Source organism: Phaenicophaeus curvirostris, chromosome 1 (genome assembly GCF_032191515.1).
Source record: "Phaenicophaeus curvirostris isolate KB17595 chromosome 1, BPBGC_Pcur_1.0, whole genome shotgun sequence".
Lineage (NCBI taxonomy): Eukaryota > Metazoa > Chordata > Aves > Cuculiformes > Cuculidae > Phaenicophaeus > Phaenicophaeus curvirostris.
Window position 1 is genome coordinate 180,869,406 of NC_091392.1, and position 17,481 is coordinate 180,886,886.

Genomic DNA, 17,481 nt, shown 5'->3' on the forward strand with positions numbered 1-17,481 from the left:
GACTCTCAAAATACACTCAATTTTAATTAAAATAATTTCCTAAGACTACTTAGCCCTATTTAATTCTGAAGAACAGTTATGGTATATTATTCTGCCAACTAGCAGGTTACCACAACCATAAAGTATCAGCTGGAAGCTAATTACATTGCACTGAAATAATATTGAAAGTCAGGTTTCTAACTAGAGGAAAAGGATATTGTTCTCATGAATAACGAACATGAAAATACTTTAAGCCTTTTGATAATAAATTATTGCAAATAAAAGACAATTGATAAAAATAAGATTTTAGATTTCGAATGTCATAAGTGATGGTCTTTAGGTCAATATTCTGGTCCAAACTGAAATAAGTATAAAAATCTAGTTTCTGACATCTGTTATCCAGGTATCATCATCATAAAAACTTGCATAACTCAACTATAATCTTTCTCAATTGCACTCATCTAAAATTTAAGACTTGAAATTTAACACTGGGTTCAGAATGATTACGAAATTATAAGGAAGGAAACAAGAGATTCTAAGCTTGAGCACCCCAGGGAAAAATATCTGAGAAATGACTCATCCTCAGTCCATCTTTGATAATTCCACAAGCAGTTTACCTATACAATGGATGATCTTCAACGGAGACAAGAATCAACTCATACCAATACATAGACAAAACCAAAAATCTCTCTTTACCAGAAGAACAACAATTCTTATTTGCAACCAGAGTAACAATTGATTTGAGAATCTCTGACCCCAAAGACAAAGTAACTCACATTTCCACACATCATCTGCTTAAGGGGAAGTTTCCCCTTGAAATCTCTTCTTCACTAGCTACACATGAAAATACAGTAATCTTGAGTTCAATACAGCTATAAATATTATCATGTCAGAAAAGAATTTATGAAATCAAGTCAGATTACATAATTCACCACTGAATTATCCAAAAAAGTGAACAGAGCCAAGTTCATTTAGTTGCACTTAGGTCACAGCTCCACGCAATTTAGAAACATGAAATGAGTATCTATGTTCCACCTAGTGGAGCTGAGACAATCAGAATATATCAAGGAAGAATTTCAGATAAAGCATCTATTATTAAGGCTTACTAATTTTGACTAAAAATCCCCATGTGAGTTCTTAAAGAACACCACTGACTCTTCTGACCTTACTCCTCACCTCAGCTATATGAAGTCATATAAAACCACTATTAAGTCAAGCATCCTCCCAAAAGCCCGTTATTTATGTAAGCTCTTAAAACTCAAGATGTTTTCGTAAACCTGACAAAATGACATTTCAGGAGACTTACTCACCAGTTTTTTAAAATAAACTGTATCAGGTTTTTTTTCCATTATTGTTCCAGAACTTTATTTCAATCAACACATTTGCTGTTGTTGTTTTAGAAATGTGCTATTAAAATGAAACACTATGAATTTACACATTTTGGAAATACTATATTCTTCAAAATACTTAGCAGCACCATTGACTGCAAATGCATATGAAATCAGTTCAGCACAGCTCAACTATTTTGGTTACACAGTGAAACAGTGACAGGGCATACATTTCCAGCTCTTTGGCAGCTTACAGGTATGTTGAAATGCACTGGAAATCAACTCAGCATACCAAGGTGTAAATAAGCAGCCTGTTTACAACTTATTCTGACAACTAATCACCATGAGGTTTGGTTCATTTCAAAACCAAAAATAATCCAGCAGCTAATTTTAGTATCTTACATTCCCACACAGGAAAGTCAAAGATAGATAGTGTGAAATCCTGAGTTCTTAAAGTAACTAGGGGAAAGATCAACTCTGCCTCAGTGCCAATATACTGAGAAACATAAGGGCATTGATCACAGTTTAAGCTAGCATTATATAGGCCTATTCTAACAAGCATACCAGCAAAGACACTTCTGTTCTTGTGTTATCTGCTTTCAGACAGGTTATAACCACTGACAGTCTATTAACATTTTGAAGTACAGAAACTTAACTGTTATATTTAAACTGTGGCAGTTTGAGTACCAATCTACTACTCAGGCTACAGTAAACTGAGAAGTACTTTCAAGTTGCATTTTAAACATTTTTTAAACACATTTGCTTATAAACAAGTATTCTGGAAAACAAATATTACTTACTTTCCTAGCTGAAAATTCAACCACAAAAAGCTCCCACGGGGACTTGAGCTAATTGTGTCATGTAGGCAAACTGGCTCATTTGGTATCCTTTTCAGTCCAAAGTTCTGCTACAGTCATCAGACCACAAATTCTTTTCAATAATAATCTTTTCCCTCTGAAGGTTCCTAGCAGTGATGAAAACAGTACTAAGGGAGAAGCACCAAAAGTTTTAATGGCTGATCATCCTATTCAACCAGCAAGCGTTGGAAGTGGTACAAGAGGCCTTTCATTCACCTACAACCTGCATTTTCAAGGGCAGATATGCCCCAAAGAGACAAAACACCCCACACAATTCCTTTTATAAGAAAGATATTTAAAATTCAGCATCAATACGAGGCCAATCTTTCAAGCTTGCTAAGCTAAAACAGAATAAGCAAGAGATTCAAAGCCAGAAAACTTCTGTTACACAACACATTCCTTTGAACAATTTGACAGCTTTACAACTATTTCTTCCAAATGACAGAGCAACTCAGTTACATTGGTTGCCATTTATTCACTCTCCAGCTGAAGTAGTTCTTGTGCTCAAATACAAAACAAATGGACCTGAAAGCACCACTGAGCTCTGCACCGTTCACATGGGGTCACACTAAGAAGCAGGGTCAGCTCACCCCAGCTCATGTGATGCTCTCAGAGGGAGTCGCAGATCAAGCCAGAAAGGTATGAAATTATCAAGCCACACTGTGGTCTGGTTAAGACTTTCAAAACTTAAGAATTCACTTTCATAGTCAAATAAGCTTAGCCACCAGTTTCAGCATGACTCAATACGTTCATGGATTACCTTTTTTTCCCATCTTTGAAGTGTACAAGTGAAGCAATTCAAGAGCTATTGTGACCTTTAGATGTTCAAGTATAAGATATTATACATGGAGCTAGAGAAATTGATTTAAGACTACTGTTACCTCAATGCACACAACAGATATTAATTTCAGTCAAAGGAGTTGAAATACTCAAAAAACAGCTAAGGTAGAAACATGACCAAAAATGCCAAGTCAGAAATAAAAATTACACGTTCAACAAGCAACTACTATTAAAAGAAAAGTATTTCGTAGTTAGTACAAAAGCCTCATGCCCAAGAAAGGCGAGAAGTCAAAAATAAATGCAATCTGATACAAAGGGCATATTTAGCAGAACACATGACTAATCACTGGGAAAAGACTCATTTTCAGATCACAATCAAATGTCTGAAAGGTACACTATTAGTAAATCAAAATCTAACAGAATTTGTATTGCACATCCATATTATCTCAGCAGAGCCTTTTCATTTGTAGAAGTATCAGCCCTACTGCCAGTAAAGTTAGTCATCTGATCAGGAAATACAGAAGTGCACTATTAGTCTTTTCGATTCAATAAGGGTTTTTTAGAATTTAAAAGGTCAAGATTACTATAAATGCTCATGAGAATCTGAGCAACCATTGTTCAAAAATAGTTTAAAAACAAACCTAGAAGTCAGACTAACAGTAAAACACTCAGCTTTAAAGATATTTTCTTTAAAGAGATAACAGCTTAATAAACACCAAAACATTAAGAGTTAATTGCAGTAAACTAAAAAAGATCATCCAAATCCATCAGAGTTTTCATTTAAGTTTTGTATCTTAGGAACTCCAGTTACACTTTAGCAAAATCCTTAAATTTCTAAAACATTAATTTAACATTTATTAGAGACTTTCCCCATTATTGCTCTATTTGGAACAGTATCTGTCAAGTACAGAGGTATTTAACAGTTGCTCTGTGCTCTGATAGCTACACAAGGACAGTAGCAACTTGTGCAACTTCTTGTCCCACCCACATTTTCAGAAACTCTATCTTCTATTATGCCTGCAGAACTAAGCAATACCATTGTGGATACCTACAGAATCACTTTTATTTTATGCATTCACATTATTCGCAAGTCACAAGCACAGTTGTGTACACTGGCATCACAGTAGTACTTTAATGAATTCATCATAAGCAATATTAACTCTTTAAAAACACTACTTCAACCTTAAGATTTTCTCAAATGTAGGCAAACATGCACCATAATCATGCCCATAAATGTACACGCTATAGCACATGGGAATGAACACACTACTTAGATCAGTAAATTTACTCCTACTAATAGTTAAGCAAAATGTCTCTAAACAGAGGCTTTCCCAGATAAAGCTGTACTGCATATCACCTAATCAGTATTTAGCACAAACACACTATGAAACACTGATCTACCAGAACAGAAGGAATAATACACTGGGACAGAGTGGGAGGAAGAGCAAGAAAAGCAGTTGTGTTCTACAAGACTGTTTGCTTTGATAAATCTGACTTCTCACAAGAGGTTCACGTACCTCTGGACAGACTGAAAAGTATAGCACCTTCGAACTGCATCATGGTTTTCATCCAAGTGACTGAGCTTGCACAATAGGAACAGCTTTGAAACCCTATTTGTTTGTTACAGATGGTTTAGAATAGAAACTGACCCTAGAGACAGGAACACAAGTGTCAGACTTTTGTGATTTCAACCTCAACAAGCAAGACCTGAAGAACATACTGGAACTATGTACAGGACTAAGACCTCTAACAAGCCAGGCTTCATACAGAAAGAAAGTTGCTAACTTTGTTTTGCTGTCTCTAGGATTTTGTTATATTCTCTTGATACTGTTGATTACTCAGATAATGCAATTTTGCAGTGGTAGCAATTCCACCTTACTAATAGATGATCATGTTATTCCTAGAGCAGATCTATTTCAAGATCACTTTCAGAAGCCTCAGAAGAAATTTCAATTAAAGCTATGCTATCCAGTTTTGAGTTTTACACAGTTTAAGTGTTTCTAAGGCTGTTATGAAGTTTTCAAGACATTGAAGAATTTTTAATATAAACTGGAAATTTACCACGTGAAAGAGGGAAATCAGATGGGTCTCAGATTGGAGTTTTATGAGACAACCTAATGAAACACTACTCCATGAATTACAGTACCTCCAAGGAAAAATGCACAGCGTTCTTCTGAAAGGACTGCAGGACAGCAGGGGGATTCTTACTATCAATTCTAGTACACAAGCTTCCACAGTACTGACATACATTCTCTATCACAACACTGAAACCTCTCAGCTCTCCCTGTAGTATTCAAGATGGACTTACCTTCTACCTCCCCTTCACGCGAGTCAGGTGGGAATACTACCTCACCTGCATAGACAGGTTTCAGGAATAATACAGGTAAGTTAATCACCTGTTACAAGTAATTTGAGAGAGCCCTTTACTACACCAAAAAGAAGGAAGTTCTGCATCTTAAGGGGAAAATGACTGCTATCAGAAAAGCTTGTGACAATAATAGGTTTTAGAAGGTTAAAGTCTATTCCCCCATAGCCCCAAGAAACAAAGACGTAGTTCCTCTGTATATGAAACAATATACACAAGGGGGAGGGGGATAAGACCACCAAATCACTTCAACTGAGGGATAAGGGAAAGAAACAGGCTTGACAAATGCCAAAGGAGTCTTGACTGAACCCATGACAATAACTATGCAGCAACTCTAAACACCAACTCTCAACACCACCACTGACTCTCACACATAAGGATCATACGGGTTTTGCTGTAGTTTCATCCACATAAAAGGGATTTTTACAAATCAAAGTTTGGCTGAAATAACTTATCAGAGAGTACCTCACCTATGCAACATATTTTAACTTTGTAATTGGAAAACCAGCCAGCAGAGGGGGCACAAGTTAATAAAATCTACCCATGTATGAGGTAATTGAGTAACAAGATAAACATAAGACTTGCTGAGCTTGAATACTGACTCAAAATACAAACAGGGAAATACTTTTCTAAAACTATATATACCTAAAAACCCTAAATCACTGTATAAGTACAAATAAGTAGTAATCAGTCACTGAATCCTAATCTTGACTAAAACAGTGAATTCACGGTTTCTGACACCAGGGACAGCATATACTATCATTTCAATTCCGTTTTTTGCAGCAGACTGCCCAGCTTTTAGAAGGTTCAGCCACATACATTCAACTGTATTGCACACCCTTCTCTGCTGAAGTTAAAAAATAGTTTAACTCAAATGAATTTGTCTTTTGGAGAAGACCTTAAAAATAACATTTAATGAAGGCCACTAGAATTAATCAAGGTCTGTAGTCCTGTTTCCATTAGCTCACCATCCTTCCCCCAACTTTCAAGCAGTAATGATTGCACTCTGAAAGTCAGGGTATCAATGGCAACAACCTTGCAATAAGGATGGCTACTACAAAATACCTTTCCTCCATTAGGTGAGGAGATTCCAAAACCTAAATTCAGCTATGTACAGTTGTTGTTCCCTTTGGGCTACAGCGAGGTTATTAGAGGCACTGTAATTTTTCATGTCCTACACAACTCTTTAGTTAACTATATTATAAACACCTAAGAGTTATTACAACACCCAAGAGGTGCACTAATCACAGTTTCTTATTTGAAATGCCTATGGAGGATTACAATGTAGTTACATGGGTTTTGCTTCATCCCTTACTGGCACTATAGATAAGCAGTAGATAATATTATTTTTGCACAGGCAGTTAGGAGACTGATGTGGTGGTATGACCAAAGCTTTCAGTCAGTGATGTGCAACAGCCGACTTTTCCTAAAGCCAAGCCAGAAATAAAACTCCTCAGCACACCAGTTGGAGAATATAAGAATTAAGTGAGCATTCTTAAAACAGCCACTGCTCCTGTAACATAGCCTGCATTAGTTCCATTTGAGCAGAGGAAATTTTAAGTATTTAGGCAAATAAATGGGATGAAAAAAGGTCATTTGCTCAGTTTTTTCTCCTAAATATTTTCCTAAAAAGTCTTTTTTAAAAAAACAACATTTATGGTTTCAATTAACTATTGAAGCTCCAAATGTAAGTCACCTTACACTTATCCTGCCCAGTATGAAAGCCTTACAAGCAAAAAAATCAGATTTGATCAAATATCACTTCTATAATTAAAAACATTATAGAGAGTTATCTGAATTTGACAAGGAAGAGACAGAAACCCCTTTGCACCCCCCCTCAAAAAAATTATAGAACCATATTTAAACATATCAGCTGCTTGCTTTGCCTTAGCTTGCAAGTTTGTGATCTGCAGATGATACAAGAAGTAGTAACTATTACAAGAAGTGGAATATTTTGATTTAAGCTAATGTAAAGTTTCTTCTAAGCAGTTGTGTCTAACTTTCAAAAAAGCCACAACGTCCTTCTGACAGCATGTTTTCTTTAAAACAGTGTTTTTCCCAGACACTGTTCATTCTTCAAAGATAACACCTTGTATTCAGTATGATCTGTGCTGAACAGATGTGTCTTCTTCTGTTATCACCTCCATTTGGAGTTTCTCCATATCTTATAAGGCAAGGTCTAGCAGAGAGCTGGAGCCTGCTCCAAATCAGCAAGAGTTTTGACTACTGCAAAGTTTCATAGCATTAAAAAAAGTATTGGAAAACGATAGAATATGCATAAGATTTCTGGAAAATTGTAGACATATGAATGTAAGTGGGAAACATTCTGTAACCAGCTTTTGTCTCATCGCACATGATTGACAGAGATGGCTCCCGCATGTTTCCCAGGCTTGATAAAGGCCTTGCTTTCCAAAACTCAGAGTTTTATTTGCCAGCATTTTCAGTATCTCAGACAATGATTTCATTGCACATCCATCTTGAAATGTGCAACAAAAATTCTCTGTACTTAATACCATTTTTATAGGTGCTCATAACTTTACACATTCCAGATTTCCAAGTCTAGCACCAAATGTACTGCTTAGACTTTTTAATTGCGCAACTTCAGTCATTTTGGGATTCTACTCAAGAAATTTGTGCTAAGAACTAAGCCAAAACTAACAGCAAGAAAATAAAAAGGCAACTCAAAGCAGCCTGAAAAGAGGATTCAATGCAATAAATTATAATTTTGGAATATAATATCTCCATATTGAATAGTGCATATGAAAACAGAAGGAATGTGCATCAAGGAAAGATTTTTAGGCTATGTTCATAATTAACAATAAAGGATGATCACATGGTAGGATTTACTATGATATCAAATTTAAAATCTCAAGATAAATTGATGTTTTCATCTGCTTAGATCATAGAGTTCCCAACACTACTAAGTCAGTTTCAAGAATGCCAGGTTAGTATAAAGGTTTCTCCTGTTTCTTTCATCTACAAACAAATTTAACTGAGTTCTAAATAACATTATGTAAGTGGTAACTACTTGATTAATTTCTAAGTGCTCCAGTTAGATGGGATCCTTTGTAAGTTTCAAAAACAATTCAGTCCTTGTATCTTTCATTATTGTGTGTCATTCTAAAAATAAAAAACATACAACAGACTTCACATATAGTGAATTCAGCAAGTAACTAAATAGTGAAGAACAACATTGAAATTAAGAACAAAATGTCACTAACATACGGAACACATAAGCACTAATAGGACAGAAAGGTCTTCGCTTTTGAGGATTATCATGCAAGTCTTCTGTACATTAAATTAACTGAAATACATAAGCAGCAAAGCACTCATACCTTAGTTTTGAGGTAACACAAACAGCATCTTAAAAAAAGATGCACCTTATCAGTTAGCTACAAATCAGTAAATGTAGCACTACTGGAATCACCTGAAAGTGGATCAATCTACCAACAAATCCTGGTGGTTTCTGAAGTTATTTGACTGAAAATAGTAAATGCAAGCTGCTAAAAATACATTATATTTCACCTTTTATAAATTTTAAGAAAAAAAGCCAAAATAACCATACATACCAAACAACTTTTGAAATCAGACCCAAAGAATCCATGTTTAGCAATTATTTTGGTCATACTTCCTAAAAATACCTCTGAATGTTGTCTTCCAACAACTCCTGTATCAAGTCCCTAATTATTCCAGCCTCTCACCTTCACAGCAATGACTTCACATAGCTGGTCCTGGCTCAGCCCAGGCCTCTGTTCTCCGCATACAGGAGAAGGGCAATAAATTCCGTAGTTGTTAGCCAAGTGAGTAAACACCAAAAAATACCCTCAGACAAGAGGAAAAGCCAAAGAGTTGTATACAGAACTCTTTGTACCTTTTGGGGGGATATCACTCCAGAGTACTGACAAGCTGACTGAGAGTAGCTTAATGATGCATGAAGGCAGGGCAACTCTGTCCCAAGATTGCCTTGTAAGTCCCTCCCAAGCAGGAGCAACTTAGGTGTTTTAAAACAGATTCTGATCCACTACAGTTCACAGTCCAGCTTATTAGGGATTTGAATCGATCACTAATTTATTCTACTACATGAAGTCACAACCACAACAATTTTGGCACAAATATGAGCACACAAGAGGCCATCAGTTCAGGAGCAGAGCAGGCAGCCAGGCTGAGTATGTCTTACATACAGTGATGCATACAATCAAGTCAGCTTGTTGGGATTCAAAGTCTCAGGGGGAGGCACATGGGTGAGACAGCCAGCCACTTTTCACTCATTCTATATGCTGAGCATCAAAAAAGAACATTAATGCCCTACATGGATTCCAGTGACAAATATTCTGGATTTGTTCAATTTAACAATGTCAAAGAGATATTGACAAAATGAACAGTGTATTCAGATAACTTATCTTCAAACATTATTATTGGATGAAATCAGATTAACACCTTACTCTCCACAAGCAGCAGCAGTTACACATAGACAGAAAAAACCCATAAATTAAAGAAATTGAGTGGCTACACTGAGCAGAAACCAAATGCAATTATTCAGGAAAAAGTTTCCTGGCCAAGTCAACAGCAGGACCTTAAGCATTACTTTCAAAAAGCATGCTTGAATCACTGTCAATCTCCCACACTAGACAACTCCACTGCACTGGAGATCCTCCTAGATCAGTCTTCTAAAGAACTTTCAATATTAAAGCCATGAAACTATGCTAGATGCAATCAACGCTTCCACTGTTATAGTTATCTACCATTGCAGTGCTGCAAGACCCACAATTACCACCTATATTTAAATAGAGTATGATCAGATCTTGACAGACCCTCTTGTCCTCTCATACAAGCAGAAATCTTACCTATCAGGTGTCCCAATCACAGTCATTCAACATTCCTGACTAAGGTTAGCATCATATTTTGCAGTCAGCAACTTCTCACCTGTCTATTTTAATTCAGCTGTAGGCACTAACCTAGTTTCCCCATTGGAAAAATTCAGGCTTAAATGTATAGGGGACTGTAGATTTATGTAAGCAAGGGCAATTCAATTAACTGAGACATGAACATCCGATATTCTTTGCAGACATCACAGAAATGTAGTAAAGGACTACCTCAAATCTCTGATGGCTTATGGACTAGTCCACTTTAAAAAAGTCAGTCAAGGATCTTTTAATACATGTGAAGGATTTATCCTAAATATACATATAACCACTATCTCCTATCTGAAGTATTATTTTTTTTTAAATTAGGCTGGTCTACACTTCCAACAATTAAAATTAGAATCATAATTTGCTAACAGTTCCGTACTAGCTAGATGCTGACACATGAATTACATGGAATTCCAATCTATTGCATAAACAACTTGAAAAAAGGGTCAGACAATGTGATGCTAAAAATCACTACATGAAGTGGTAACATTAATATGTTCTCTAAGTAGGACTTCAATAGACTAAATTGTTAAAGGTACATAACATACCACAAACAAAAAGCAACATCAGGCAAGATGCTCAAGCAACACAGTTTCAGCTAAGCCTCAGCTGAATTGAAATTCAGACACACATAAATAACAGCTCTTCCCTTTAAGCTTGAGAGATATGGACCATCTACAGCAGAAATCCAAGACTGAATGCAACTACTCAGTAAGAAAAGTGAAAGCAAGCTTAAAGAGAACAAACACTGAGACAGAGAAAAAAAAATACTTGTGCTTCACAATTTAACCAAACTCCTGGCTCTGTATCTACACGTATTTGCTTTGCATCCCTGACAACTGGCTGTGATGAAGCACAAATACATTTCAAAACAATAATCCCTCAACTATGGGACACACACCTGTAAGCATCAAATAAAAAAGCTAGTATATACAAGGAGTGTATGACTTGAGGCAAATAAACTGTTCCAGATAGAAAGTCAAGCCAAGAGACAAAATTTTGGTTCTCCTAACTGTCCTCAGACTTTCTTTGATGGCATTTTAGCAAATCCAAGAATATCAGCCAGAGACCAACATCAGTATCATCTGCTTAAGCTTTGGCAGCATGACTGCGCTCACCAAAGCTGCAACGAACACATTATGGCAGTGCCCCTCCCAAACAAATATGAAGCATTTTGGATTCAAAGTGGTCAAAGCATATTTGATATTCAGAACATGAGGAAATATCTCACTTCTTTCTTATAATGAAAGATTGAGAACATTTTCGTAAGAAAAAAAAGTACCTTGTGTAAGCTTGTTTTAACTTTTAAATCCTTCTTTAAAAATATACTGGATTAGAACTAGACAAGCGACTTTAAGAACACTTAGGTTTGATGTGATTGAGACTTTCAGTGAACTCTGTTGCTCTGGGAAAACTGAAAGACACAGTTCCACCTCAATGTTAAAACATACTTGCAACAATGCCTGCCACAGCTCTCACTAAAGGATACTACAAAACAAAACTAAAAATTACAAACATTTCAAGAGTGGACAAGATGGCATGTTTAAAGGCTACAACGTAAAAAGTATAAATTGGAAACAATATGCTTAGTTTTATCATATAGGTCATAAGAACTGGCTTTTAACATCACTTCACATACAGATCTTTGACATTAACAGGCATATAGGCTTACATCAAAATAATTTGTGCTCCACAGAAAGCAGGAGACCAACAAATCTTTTCATGTATGTATTTCTGCCATTACAATGCTTAAGCTTGCTATGCTGTTTTCTATTCTCTGAAAGTCTCTCATTTGGTTTTGCTGGGTGAGGTGTGGTTAAAGAGAGAATGGGAGCTATTCCAGAAGCACAAGCCTCTACCTCTACCAACATGAGAAGCAAAGTGCCTATGCAACCAGGCCAGCATGACAAAGCAGGAAACACTAACCTCAACTTTGGTTCCAAATTTGGATGCACAAAACAGGCCATTCCAGAGCAAAGCTTATGACATCAGAATGCCAAGACCAAAGTCATGGTCAAAGGATATGGAGGTTTGAAAGCAAAGAATCTAATAACCCTAAAAAACCAATCAAAATTACAATTGCTCACCCATTTAAAGAAAATAGATACCATTACTGCAGAAGTGTAATGTATGCAACACTAGGGGACAATATCTTCTGTGCAACTGCTGCAAGCAAGGAGTCAGTGTATAATGTGTGACAAACAAAGCTGTCGTGTGCCTACAAACACAATTAGACTTGATCTAGGTACACTATTTACATGTATTTGAATACTACAGTATTTAAGCCATTAAGGCAAAACATACCAATCTCAAGAGATCAACACCTGTACAGTGTTAACACATCAGCAACACTGCTACTGTACTTATAAATGGGTCTAAGCATATACTTAAAAGAACAACAGAGTAGCAGTTACCCTAAGATTTGGCTGTTTGATGGTCATCATGCATAGTATGAAAACTCTGTAGAAAAAAAAAATGTAGCATTTAAAAACATTGCTATTACATGCAGGACATCTTCCAACCTCCAGGTCAGAAATACATCTTTCCAGCCCTTACTATATTTTTAAGTTCCCAAATTATTCTTCATCAGTTGAATTCCTCATGGAGTTTAGTTTGTTTCAAGATTTTAGTTTTGCTTTATTATGTATGGGAAATGCACTGCAGAAAAAAGGCTTTCACCAAGACTACACACAGGCCAGTAAGTCATCAAAACAGCATTTCTTGTATTAGTCTAAATCTGGAGAACACCTCATTAATCACTGTGAATGAAAAATACCTATCCCAAGTCCACTTGGATAAAAACACTTTAGTTGGCTTTCCTGTTTCAAAACAGCTAAGTTAGCACATGCTTTTGTTACATCAAATGTGTTTAAAAGTCAAATCTCATCTCTAAGCTAGTTTTACGATATCAATAATAATTATGATGCTGAAAAATATGTGCAAGATACTCTAGTGAGATAAAAAGCTCATAAAAAGCTTACATTATTGAGAAGTGCTGTTTCTAGCTGCAATATTAAAAACAAATTCCACCCTGAAAAAGATGTGGAAAAATACCTTGTGATACATCAACTCAACCACTTTGAAACCCACATTTTATCCTCTCAAACCTCATTCTGTGCAATACTGCTAAAAAAAAACATAAGACACTATTACACAAATAATAAGCAAGGTGAAACACATAGGGTGTCAGAGAATCAGTTTTGGCAATTTCAAGCATCCATCAGATTCAAGTTGTGGTAGTGCTGTGTTGGTCCTACGTGAGTACCAAAACACCATTGGTACATATTTCACCTACCTTAGATTCACAACTCAGTCTTAGAAACTTTACTAAACTGCAAATATTTGAAGCACAGAGATGGTTCACAGTTCAACCATTGGTTTGCACTCTCTGCTGTATTGTAGTAGCTACATTTTTCATACTTTCTGCTTCCACAGAAAAATAAAAACACACCTATTAGTATTTAACACCTCCATCAACTGTAACAAACTGCATATTTGCCTCACTCATAACTATTCAGTTAAAGTGTGACTACACATGTACTGCTAAAAAAGCCATAGCTATAAGATTCAGGAGCATGTTCCAAGAAGACAGAACACCTGCTAGTAAAAGTCTTGGCATCTCAGATTACCTGACAATGGAGAAGTTGAACTGGGACAAAAACATGACAAAAGTTAATTAGATAACTGCAAACTGGGCTAATAAACTATGATGTTTTGTGTGCTATGACAGTTAGCCCTTACTGAACCTTAATGCATTTAAATTGCTTTCTTCCTGATGATATTCAAAGCCTGCACTTTTTTTCCCCTAAGTGTTCTGTAAAAATGCAGAAGGTGAAGAGGATCACTATTTTTAGCAAATGCTAAAAGCTGACACCATGTTTGAAGGTTCATCATTATCAGCTGTATTATACAACAGGGAAAAATAACTATTATTGGACTCTAGCAATAGAACATGGGCTTTATCAGTCTGGAAGTGCTGTAAAAATTAAAGGGTATAAAGCCATACCATGGCATTAGTATCAGAAACAGCTTATGAAAAGATCTTTCATATGCTTGACAATCTAAATGCATTGACTGTGTCCCTTTGAGATCTGTGAGGTACTGTGATTAGCTAATACAGCTGTACACATGGTAACTCCATCTTCATGGGCAACCAAGTACATACTTATTTACTGGCAAAGTAGTATTATAAATATTCATAATAAAATCCAGACATTAATGTTGCAAGAAATTATGAAGCAGGAGATTTTCCTCAATCTCAGAATGACCATGCAGCCATTGCTCTTGTTTGGGAAGTCAGCTGACAGAGGACTCTGGTCTGCTGTGAAATACATCAAGTATAGTGAGTCACACTGCCATTTAAACACAGCTCACACTCAGCAGGGGGACAAGATATCACACCGTTGTATGACATAATCCCATCAAGCTTGCATCATGTCTTATTGGTACATATAACAAACATGTTCTACAATTCATACATGTGAAATAAGTGGATCAGCAAATACCTTAAAAGCTTGTCAATACAACAAAAAACAAGCATAATAGTTAAAAAAATATTCAGCAACTTCCCAGAGAAAAGCTTAATAAAAGTTTTGATTTATTGCTGCACACAATACGATACCTAAGATCATCTAAACATCACATTCTTGTAATATTATCTCCTCCTTCTACTCTAAGATAATCACTCTTCAAGTATCTGTCCACTATATGTTAGTTATGCACTACTTTTCTGGTCTTAATATTTGTAGCTGCTTTTTAAAAAGTGCATCAGCACTTTATTTTGTGGGTGAAAACTACTTCAAATGAAGCAGAGCATTCCGATCACTTCCATTATCCTGAATTCGTAAGTTTCTCATACCATGGACATTGAAATACCCATTTATCTTGAGAAAATTTAGGTAGTAGACATGAACAATAAAAGATGACAGGATAACATGACAGTGCTCAAAGGCCAATGTGAAGTTGAGGAAAGTTAACTGCCCTCAATCTCATCCTACATGCACAAAAGGACAAGTCCTCCAGAATTTGATCTGGTTTATGAAAAAAAATGTTACTTTGATTAGTAAATCCAAAATGGAAACCCATGACTTATGCATCTCATGACCTGGCACTTGCAATATATTCATCTATTTTTGCAGACACTAAAAAGAGTTAGAATATCTATTGTCACCTGGCTGCACATGTGAACCTCTTCAACAGCCAACTCCACACATGGAAGACTTAAAAGCACACAAAAGCAAGGGTGGGTTGAGCCCAGATAGAGACTCATAACCAAAACAGATGAGAAAAAAAAAGTCACTGCTCCACAGACAAAAGAGCAGCTATTTGCAGTAATGAACATTGCTAGGGAGTCAAAATAGTCATGACAACTCAACTGCCCACTTGATTGAGTAGTTGAGCACAGCTGGTTCACTTAGAGAACAAATTATTCAACATGGGTTTAACTGAATATTATAATTATCAGCAGCAAAGGGTAAAAAGTATTTTGTGTGTGTGCCCACAGTGGTAACTGTTCAAAAAAGCTTCACATAGTTCATGTGACTGAACAAAAACAGCAGAAAATGGGAAAAATCACAGACCTAAGAGGACAGCAGATGGTAACAGACAAGAAAAATAACCATTTGTGGAACTAGTACTTTTAAGTTTCATCACTAAACTGGCATTTTAAAAATTTTCAAGCTCACTTGATCACCTAGTGGCAAAGCCACACAAGAGAAATTTCCTTCTCAAACATGGCATGTTATCGCATGGACTATACTTAGACTGGAAAGGAGAGGGGGAGAAAAGGGACTTATTTTCACAACCAGATTCCCCTGCTAAATACCAAAAGCAGTAACTAATCCTGAGATAGCAGGGGGAACATTATATGAGAAAAATGAAAGGGCAGATTCAACTTAGTAGATCTCAAGTGAATAATACATGCTATACTTTGCCCAATACTAATAATGTCTTTTAAGGTAAACAAATCCAGGCTTTGAACCAATGTCAGAAAGAACTGGGTACACCTCCCAGCACATGTTTATCCTAGAGTTACTGTCTTTTAGCAGCTTATACTACTGAGCAAGAGAATGCTGGCCCATCCCCAAAAAAATTCCGCCTTAAAGGAATAGCTGCAATATAAACACAAGAAAAGCACAGCTTCTCAAGGCCCTCATACAACAAGCAGGTTTATAAAAACACAGGTATGCAGAGAAAAGTTGTAGTAAACTTATTGAAAGAAAGGGTTTTGAAAAAGTGCTCCATTCAGTACTTTTGGACATCCAGTGTTGTTAGAAAAAAAAAACAGCTCATTTACCAAACTGCACTTAATTGGTTATACAGTGCTGTAGAGAGAAAGCGAAGTTTTCATGACCCCACCAGGGTCACCAGCTGAGGATCTGAAACATGGATTTGATACAAAAAGAACAGATGAAGTTTAACTGAGAAGGTCAACTTAGAGGCTACACCACAGTTTAAAAACTGAAGAATAACTGAATTCTTAAAAAAAAAGAAAGGAAAGTTTGGTATTAAATCATAGTCAGCATTTCTTCAAGCTATCTGAAGAAGTCCCTATATTAACTATTTCATGAAGATGCCACTTTGGACAACTAGCTAGCAGCCGTCTGGGGAAAGTTTGTGTTTTATGTTTTTTCCACCTTTTAACAATCAACCTACCTGCCCATAGTTGTCTATGCCAGTTACTAATCTATTTAAGTTTAATAAATCAAAAGCTGTCCTTAGGGACTGGCCAAGAGTCGTAAGTCCTTCAGCTTGAAGGTTTTTCAGTTCATTCATAAACGTTGCATGGTTTTCCTTCCAGCCAGCCTGAAAAAGAGAAACACAAGAAGACTTTTTTTCCAGGTATGAGCTCTGCTTTCCTATGAGGCTTTTCTGTTTTGGAGCAGGCAGGTATGATTGGAGTTGATGATCTCTAAGGGGGTCTATGGGTCTGGTGCCTTCCAGACACAATATTAATAACTTCTGAGGCGTTTTGTTAGTGTTTGTGGTGGGCTGCCCACCACAAACACTAACAAAATGCCTCAGAAGTTATTAATATTTACTGTCGTTTCATAAAGCCTGAAAATATGTGCTTCTATTAAACCCCAGAGCTCCCCATCTGTCGAATGGAAGAAACCAAACCCGTTCCTAGGACAAATTTCTGTTAAGTCACCGACACCCGAGGCTCACGGCCACCTCCACCGCGCTCCCACAGCCCCTTCCAGGTGGGAGCGGCCTCCAACAGGTCCCCCGTCCCGCCGCCCCCCCCCGCCGCAGCCGAACTC

The 17,481-nt window shown here is 36.6% G+C and overlaps 1 protein-coding gene across 2 annotated transcripts in view; it reads right to left on the reverse strand.

The window, feature by feature from the left end:
* The window catches only part of INTS6 (integrator complex subunit 6), a 45,698-nt gene that overhangs the window by 27,452 nt on the left and 765 nt on the right, over positions 1-17,481 (reverse strand). For both annotated transcript variants that reach the window (XM_069881651.1, XM_069881644.1), the window contains exon 3: positions 16,874-17,023. In XM_069881651.1, coding sequence (XP_069737752.1) covers positions 16,874-17,023 — 150 coding nt within the window. The remainder of the gene's footprint in view (positions 1-16,873; positions 17,024-17,481) is intronic.